The sequence below is a fragment of the Buceros rhinoceros genome, unplaced genomic scaffold (assembly GCF_000710305.1).
Source record: "Buceros rhinoceros silvestris isolate BGI_N320 unplaced genomic scaffold, ASM71030v1 scaffold1775, whole genome shotgun sequence".
Lineage (NCBI taxonomy): Eukaryota > Metazoa > Chordata > Aves > Bucerotiformes > Bucerotidae > Buceros > Buceros rhinoceros.
Genome location: NW_010414400.1, coordinates 144,323 through 153,187, shown reverse-complemented (window position 1 = coordinate 153,187; position 8,865 = coordinate 144,323). Strand labels below are relative to the sequence as shown.

At 42.1% G+C, this 8,865-nt stretch overlaps 1 protein-coding gene across 1 annotated transcript in view; it reads left to right on the top strand.

The window, feature by feature from the left end:
- Positions 1-6,096, top strand: part of TIMP3 (TIMP metallopeptidase inhibitor 3) — a 36,422-nt gene extending 30,326 nt beyond the window's left edge. Inside the window, exons 3-5 of the mRNA XM_010137068.1 lie at positions 4,040-4,151; positions 4,831-4,952; positions 5,590-6,096. Coding sequence (XP_010135370.1) covers positions 4,040-4,151; positions 4,831-4,952; positions 5,590-5,787 — 432 coding nt within the window. The 3' untranslated portion in view covers positions 5,788-6,096. The remainder of the gene's footprint in view (positions 1-4,039; positions 4,152-4,830; positions 4,953-5,589) is intronic.
- Positions 6,097-8,865: the final 2,769 nt, after the last annotated feature.

Here is an 8,865-nt window from a genome sequence, read left to right as displayed (position 1 = left end):
CTGCTGAAAAGAAAACTAAAGAGGCCTGCGGCTCTGCACAGCTGCGTGGGAATAGCTCTGAAGATAAAACTAACATGTCAGTGGTTTTTGGCCACCTACAAACCCTGTCTGCACCTGCAGATGAAAAATAAACAAGCCATTTAGTCTGTCAGAGTGTATTGAATTGCCTGTGAAAAGCACTGAGAGGCTTAAAAGGCAACAAACAATCTTTGTGTCATGGGTTCCTTGGAGTTTGCTGTGGCTGACTCTTGCTCTCCCTAACACTCCTGAAATTGTTGCTGAATATCACAACTAAACCATCTTGGGGCCTGGACTGGAGCACAAGGTCAGCCCACAGGCACAAAACAGCGCCAGGCTTTCTAGCATTCAGGTTTGTTGACTGAAAAGGTCTTGTGCTTTTTCAAGCAACCTCTGCCTCCCCCCACTGCTTTCTCAAATAATTTAGGATTATTTCAATATCACATGTCAGAGTCTGCATAGGACTGATCTGACCCCTGCATGTTCTGTGATGCTGCAGTGCATTCTGAGAATGGCTCAAACCTATTTCAGGAAACTGCAAAGGAAACAAGGAGACAAGGTATTTCTACTCCATGTGCACAAACAGTCCTGGTTGACCATGGCAGCATTCTGCACAGGCTGCCAGAAGCAAAGAGGCTTTCCTTGGTTTGTTGCTAACCTGTAAAGTGAGTCTAAGGGGTGAAATGTGATAGTCTCAAGAGGAAAGAAGTGGGGTGGGATTAAGTTAGTTTAATTTTAGGCAGACTAAAACGAGGTCTTGAGTCTTTCCTGCTCTTTTGATTGTCAATGGAGAGAGAGACAGGAACCACCAAAGTGTAACTCAGCTCACCAGTTGTAGACAGCTCTTTTAGAATAGACTGAGTTGTTCTGGAGGTGCCCGTTCTTGGTGTTTGACTAGAGAGGATGCCTAATTCGTATGAATTGCCTAAATTTGCCTAACCTAGGTAGCTGAAGGCACCATAGGCAAGATGATTGCAAGCCTTAGTATATAGAGTGACCTCAGGAGGGATAGAGTGAGAAACATCATATCGCAGGGTAAAATTAATCATGCAGCAGGAACCACCACAAGATTTGCATTTCTGAGGCAGTATGGGGGCTGCTAAGGGGACTGCTGATGCAGCTGGAAATAGAGCAGCACTAGCAGACACCACCATGTGATGCTTGCTAATACTTTGTTCCCTGTCATTATGCTTCTGAAAATACACATCTGTGGTGGCAGGAGGACTCTGAAGGTAGCTGTTAGGAGAGAGGCTAGCTTTATGGTTGGTTTTCTTCTGACTGGTCCATCAGCACTTCCAGGATATTTTTTGTATCCAAAAATAATGCGTAAGATACTGTTTTATTTGTTTTGAAAGAGGGCATCTGTAGAAGATTCCGCTTGCCAAATTTGTTTTTCCTCCCCTGAGAACCAAAGTCATGATGAATTTTTTTTAGTCATCAGAGGATGCAGCAGGCCCTGTCTGCCCTCAGCACTAGGTCAATTAGCGTGACAGTTGCTAGCACTGATGAGGGTCACTGAGGGGTGAGCTGAAGTGCTTTTTGAGAGGCTGAGCATGCTTCCTCGGGCAACGCTGACAGTGGTGTCCCTGATGGTAGTGTGAACTGGAAATAAGGCGCAGGAGTTAAAAAACAAACCCAGTTCAGGATCATGAGTTACTTCACAGGCAGTCATGTTGAGCTTGGTGGTGCTGAAGATGTGAGGAGTGACGACTCTAAGGGTTTTGTAGGAAAGGCCTGAGCAGCTTCTTAGAGGAATCATTTGTTTAGCTCGTAGCCCTTTCTTCAGGGGGAAGAACGGGCTCAAAGTGCACCTGTGCATGTGTAGACTTCATAGCCTGGATACTTAATTAGCCCGACACTACTTGGAGCTTAGCACTCTGAGTGACAGGTCACTTGTACTGCACGTGCACAGCATACATCTCTCTTCAGTGTCGATAATGAACTCCCTGGAGAGACTGGGCAGCCCCATTTGCTCCCTTAGCTAGTCTTATCTGCGTAGATACTGTTATCATAGCTTCTTGGTGTGACATCCACTTGGATGGAGTCTGAACAGATGATCTTTATTCTGTGTGCCTTTCCTCACAGTACCCCTGGGAAGCAAGGCAGGGCTGTTTTACAGATGAGGAACAAAAGTGTACTGAGAGGTAAATAACTCATCCAAGGACAGACAGGATGCTTGTGCGAGAACCTAGATCTCCAAGATCTCCAACTATCTTGAGCATAATTGGAAAATATGATAGATCATCCTGTACCCAGAAAATTGCAGGGATAAAGTAGACATTAGGCAAGGTTCATTTCTTCCACATTCACTGAAAGACTTTGCTCACTTACAGACGCAATGGTGTGTTCCCAACATGATCTGTGAACTTTTGTTGATACAGTGTGATTAATTTTAAAAAACACTTTCCTTGCATATTTGCTGAGTGTAGAAGGAGGACTGGAAAATGCAAACCCTTTAGCATGTCTTTTACTGTACGCAGCAGTGCTGTTACTGAGTTGTGACATTGGTATAAGATTATATTGATTGAGGTAGTATAATTAAGGAGAAGAAAAACCTGGCAGACATTCCGTGGATGCCCAGAAAATAGTTTATACTTCAGCATAGCAGACTTGGTAGTAGATTTTTATATTTTTATATGCATTATCTGGGCCTAGCATAAATTGCATTAAATTGGTAGAAATTCTTTCAGAAAGAAAAAGGTTTGTTGTTTTTAAAGGAGGTGGGGGAATAGTGAATGAAATACCCTAGGATAATAGTAGATATCAAGAAACAGAGTACAGCCTGGAGAAGAATATCACAGCTTAGGTGACACAGCAGCAAGGATCTATAGCTTTGAGATTGATTGTTTGGGTTTTTTTCTCTTTTGTCTCGGTTTAATATTTACAGCTAAACTGAATGTGAATGTGCTCTCTATGAATCAAGCTGAGAGACAAAAGGATAGGCTGGGAAATGCTATGAAACTATGATTCTTTCTGATTCTTACTATTGTCCTTTAACTCTTAAACATTGGCCATTCATATAGTTGGTGGGGAGAAAAGAGAGACTGGATGCTTTGAAAACATAACCAATTGTAAAGATGAAATTTTCAGGAAAATTATTCTCAATTTAAAAAAAAAATGATACATTTTATTGGGTTCAATGTACACATGCAGTGGTTTTTCCATTGCTATGCACAGACTCCATTATGCTACTAACAGGTGGGCATGACTTTCCTTAAATTGCAGTGGTAAGGTCAGGTCAGACAGGGACAGATGCTAATTTCCAACTGAATCCAAGTGCCAGTATATCTGTGGGTTCATATTTCAATTAAACTGAACTGTAAGAAAGATTATGAAAAAGGAGGAGTGTAGAGGAATTGTGTATATGTGATATTTTCTTCATGGCACTCATCAATACTGGGCTAATTTTAGGATATGGGGTAGAATTCTCTTTCTGCATTCATTTAGTTGGAGGAACATTAAATCCTTGCTGAGGTCAGCAGGAGTTGCATATGTGAGGTGTTTGAGAAGGAGATGTCTGGCTTGATGACTTAGATCAAGCGCCAAAGGCTTGAAACTCTTAGAGCAGCAACGCTTGGAAAAGAGGGCCATTGTTTACAAGAAAAATCCCTTACTTTGGAAGAAATTGTTTAAGTCACATGAAAGAGAAAGATTCCAAACTTGAACTAATTTAATTTCTCCCTAATTATGAGCTATATAAAGGAAAAAAGTGTTCAGGATGTTGGCAGAGCTTGCAGTGTTGGCACTTTGCTCACTCAGTGCCACTGGAACTAATAAGAGTGGGGAAGAGTGGTCCCTGTGTTGAATTGCAATGGCTTGTTAGCAGGTGGGGGTTTTGCTTTACCAGAAGCTCTGGTGGGGAGATTTCCAGCAGAGGCCAGCTAGTGCCATTAGTCCTTCGCCCATGTGAACACTAGAAGTTCACTGCTTGCCACCACAGCCTAGAAATGCATATCGAATAGAATCTAAGTGAAAAGTTGTCATCATAATATGACTTAAAGCATTTTTATTCTTGCTCTAGATGTACAGGGGCTTCCAGATAATGCCACATGTTCAGTACATCTACACAGAAGCCTCTGAGAGTCTTTGTGGAGTCAAGCTGGAGGTCAACAAGTACCAATATCTGATTACAGGTAAAGGACAGCATACTTCTTCATAATAAAAACCTCTTCTGTTCTATACATACACTTGCTAAGGACATGGGCAGTTTTATAGACAGCTTTATATTCAGCTTCCCACATGCTAAGATGGCCAACAGTATTTTGGTGTTCTGTACTCTTTAATGCTGAGAGTCATTTCACTCTCTAGATTTCCCTGTCTTTCCTAAAGTATCTCTTATACCCAGTGCTGTTGTGACAAATATGTCGTATGACAGTGCACAGCTGTCAAGTCATACCTGAGCTGACAAGTCTGTTGCAGGAAACTGGTTGCTACTCAGCTGCACCAGAAATGGAAGATCCCTTCTGGAATAAGCTGAAGAAATACAGGCTGCTGAGATGAGGGCATGCAAGGAGATAGAGATGTGGCAGTTGCCACGTCTTGTTTCTAGTGAAGGTGTCACTTCAGTTTGCTCTGTTGTTGAGAGAAGCTTGACAGCATTACTTACCTGCATCTTGTTGCTGGTGCTTACGGCACTCCAACCTTAGTGTTGTAGTCTTGCTGGCCAGAGATTCCTGAACCAGTTAATAAAAAGAAAGCAGTTGCTGAGCAGTGACTGAAGCCAAACATGTTGAGAGCGTTAGTAATCTCAGGAAACGAGAAAAGTGCTTGAGCTGCGAAGTGCTAACTTGTGACCCTGTTTCTATTTTCAAGGCCGCGTGTATGAAGGGAAGGTTTACACTGGCCTGTGCAACTGGTATGAGAAATGGGACCGACTGACTCTGTCCCAGCGTAAAGGACTGAATCATCGTTATCATCTGGGCTGTGGATGCAAGGTATGTGCATCCCTAATTAGGTGGCGTTAAGACATTCAAACCCTAGAATTCTGTTTCCCCTGACTGGTAATACCATTGATTCTGATAGACAGCCATGAAGGGAAATGGAGGACAACAGTGTTTACGGGGGAAAAAGTAAAGCTCAGCTTTGGTGTTGAGAGCAGAGAAGAGACAATCAAATAAATTCAGAATTTATGCCTTTTTAATGCCCTGTTGGAGTTAACGGGGGTTGAGGAAGGCTTTCAGAATTCATGCAGACTCATTTGTAGGTAAATGAAAACAGGTACCAGAGGCTTGGCGAGGTATGTCCAGTTTTCTTCCTGTGTAAACATTTTGAGTGCTTTAAACCTCACATAGTGGCACTGGAACCAAGATTTTTTTCTCATGGCCCTAGGCCTGCAAAAACATAGGCGCAAGCTCAACTTTTCTGCACCTGAAAAGCCCTTTTGACTCTGAAATTACCTGTATGTGAAACTAAACGCTTGCTTATGTGCTTACTGAACAGAGGCTGAATTTTGGGTTAGTAAGCAAGGCTTGAGGGAGTGGAAGTTTTTAATCCCTTGTTTCTGATAAAAAGACATCTTACATAATGTTGTTTTCCCATGTAGCCTTACCTGATTGTTCTTGACAATTGCAGATCAGGCCCTGCTACTATTTGCCCTGTTTTGCCACCTCCAAGAATGAGTGTATTTGGACAGACATGCTCTCCAACTTCGGCCACTCAGGATACCAAGCGAAGCACTATGCCTGCATCCAGAGGGTGGAAGGTTACTGCAGCTGGTACAGAGGATGGGCGCCTCCAGATAAAACAATAATCAATGCCACAGATCCCTGAGCACGCTATCTCTTTCTTATCTCCCCTCTCCCTTACTTGTGGCTGATCTTCTTTGGACACTAATTCTTACCAGATCGTGATGATGACAATGAAATTAGTGCCTGTTTTCATGCAAATTTTAGCACTTCGAACACTTAAAAAAGAAAAGATAAAAAAAAAAAGAAAAAAGTCTGTGCTACCTTACTGAATTTTGTAATCACCTTTTCCATTTTTTGATACCACTCATTTTGATCAGATGACATTTGGAGCTTACTTTTGCACACCAGAGGGAAATATGGGAGGGGGAAAAAAAAAAGAGGAAAAAAAAAAGAAAAAGATGGAGCCCATGCTCTCTTACGCGTATCATTAGCTGTAGCAATATAATCTCTATTTTTTTAGGAAAACAAAAATCTAAAAACTATGCCAATTAGGCACTGTATTCTTCTATGCGCTGGCTTCCTGTCACCCCTCCTCATGCACTAAGTGCTGAAGATACGTAGACAAATCTATTTGAAGGAAAACAGGTTTTGTTAATCAGATTGGCAAATGAAACGAACGGAAAAGAAACCCAGCCTAAACTCTGAGGAAAAAAAAAAAGACATCGGAAAGAAATCCTCCTCTGTGGGAGAGATTGGCAATGTGATTGACTCCAGCAGTGGGAGAATTCACCTGGTGTGTCTGACCACATCATCTGGTAAAAGCATTGTTGACTGATTGTCCTAGCTAATTCAGTCACAGCGTGAATACAACAGCACATTTGAAGTTCTGGCTTTCCCCAGAACAAAAGAGGGAGTATTCTGTATTTTTGTTGTTGTTTTAAAAACAAAAGCCCCATCCCCTATATTCAGGGAGGTAAATCACCTACAGCAGAGCAGATGAAGTGCTGTGCCATCCTGTTTCAAGCAGCATTGGCCCCTGAAATTTTTGCAGCTTAGCTTCATCAGCAAAACCAGCTTGTGAACACCTTAAACCAAACAGCAGATGCAAAAATACCAGCTGTAAATTAATTACATGGAAGAGGGAAAGGGGAGACTTGTTAAAGCTCTTACTATAAAAAAAAAATCTATTGCCAAAATAGTGTTTTGCTGAAGTAAGATGTATATACACATAATGACATAAGCTATTTTTGACAGGACGTGGAGTTTTTTTGGTGTTGTAAACAAAAGAATGGTTTGTTTGTGTTTTGAAGACAGAAATATTGACATTCCGAGTCAGTGAATTGTTTTTAAGATATTGAAGCTCCAGTGTATCTGCAGTAGTGGCTACAGTCATTGTTTCCTCTGTTACCTCCTCGCACCACGGTTCCTCCCTTGCAGCTGCACTGGCTGCGTTTGTTTATATAGTGAAAGTAAGTGTGGGGGTTGGGGGGGGCTAGGCAAGGAAAAGTGGTCTCCTAATGAGGGTGGCTGGGATCATAAAATTTCAGCTGCCCAGAGGATTCCTTCTGTGTCAAGTGCTGTGTTTCCCTCTAGGCACTGTTAAGCATAGCTCTGTGCATGTGCTCATACCACATCCTGCAGTGATGTGGGAGGAGGAGCCTTACTGTCTTGTGCTTTGCTGTTGACTGGAGAAGTTTTTTTTGTTCTATTTTGTTTTTTTTAAGAAAACTATAATATAATTTTTCTTATCAAATAAAAGTATTTTAAATTTTAATGATGGTGAAGAAGGGGTGCTGACAAAATGGGTGACTGAGTTTTGGATGGGGAGGGCTTGGGCAGGGAGAAGATTATGCTTAACTTCATTTTTGTATTATTATGATTATTTAAGTTTCCATGTATCTTCAGTTCATTCCACTTAGAAAACAGAGCTGCCACCAGCAGGAAAAAGTGTTGCAGTGATTCCAGCTTGGGGCAATACGGCATTTTACAGTCAGTGACCTCAATTACTGGAGAGTTGATTGGGACCTCTTTGCCAAATATAAAGGAAAGGGTGTCTGAGATGGACCCTGCTGTGTTTTACGTTCCTTTTGTGCTACCAGAGCTCTGCCAGATGTGCATCTCCTGAAATGCCCATTTTACTAGATGCATTGTTGCAGAAAAAAGCATGTAGCTTCGTTCTTAACATGAACTTTAAAGGGCATTTTCAAAGAGCTGGTGTAAGAGGTGCCTAGATCTGCTGTGTATTTTTCAGCTCTTCTGAGTGGCAACACAGCACAAAACATAACTGAAAGTTTGTTGGCTTTTCCTGTGAGTCAGGCCTGGAACACTTTTCAGAAGTCCTCTTCCCTGTGACTACTCCTAAATTATGGGTTGGAGATGAGAGGGAGAGTAAGGTGCTTTTCAGCACACATCATAGGATCAGGTAGCGGGTCAGAATGCTGCCCCTTTTGGCAGAGTATGAGGTTGGGCTTTGGTCACCCTGGAGCAACCTCCATTCAGGCTGTGCATGGCAGACAAAATCTTTGAGGGTCACTGAGGGCAGAGAGGAGCTGGCCTTGCCACCCTCACTGTTTGCATCATGTGGGGTCAACATCAGTGGAGATGGCCCTCCTCAAGCTCAAGGCGCCTTTGCAAAGCTGACGTCTCTTTGAGCTGCAGCCACTTTTCGTGGCTTTGGCAAGCTAAATGAAAATGCCCCTTGATGCAGTGAAGTGTTGGTTTGAATTTTCATTAAACTGCAGCTCTGTATATTTTACCTGTCACTGATTCATTTAGCTAGCTCAGACATCACAGTATTGCACTCAAATTATTGTGAAAATATTTGCATTCTAATACTATGAGGACTTGTGTCCCTAAGTAGGATATAATGTAGCTATGTGCTTTGTAAACAACAAAACAGCAGATGCATTACCAGAAAACAAAGTGTATTCCCATTTTATATTGCAGATGGTAGAATATTTCTGAGATGTGGACAGCTAGCCCAGCAAGAGTGGGGGTTTGGTAGCAAACCTTCCCTCTTGCTGCGTAAAGAAACAGTTGTTAAGGCTTTTAAAAATGCGGAGCCAAAAGGAGGGGGAAGAATCCAGTAAAAAATACATTTCTTTGGGGAAGTTTCTTAATTTTGTTTCTGTGTGTGCTATCAGGGACATGTATTTCTTGGGCTAAGCTTTTAGCTTGTGCTTGCGTTGAGAACCTGACTGAAGGCTCCCTTGAAGTGGAA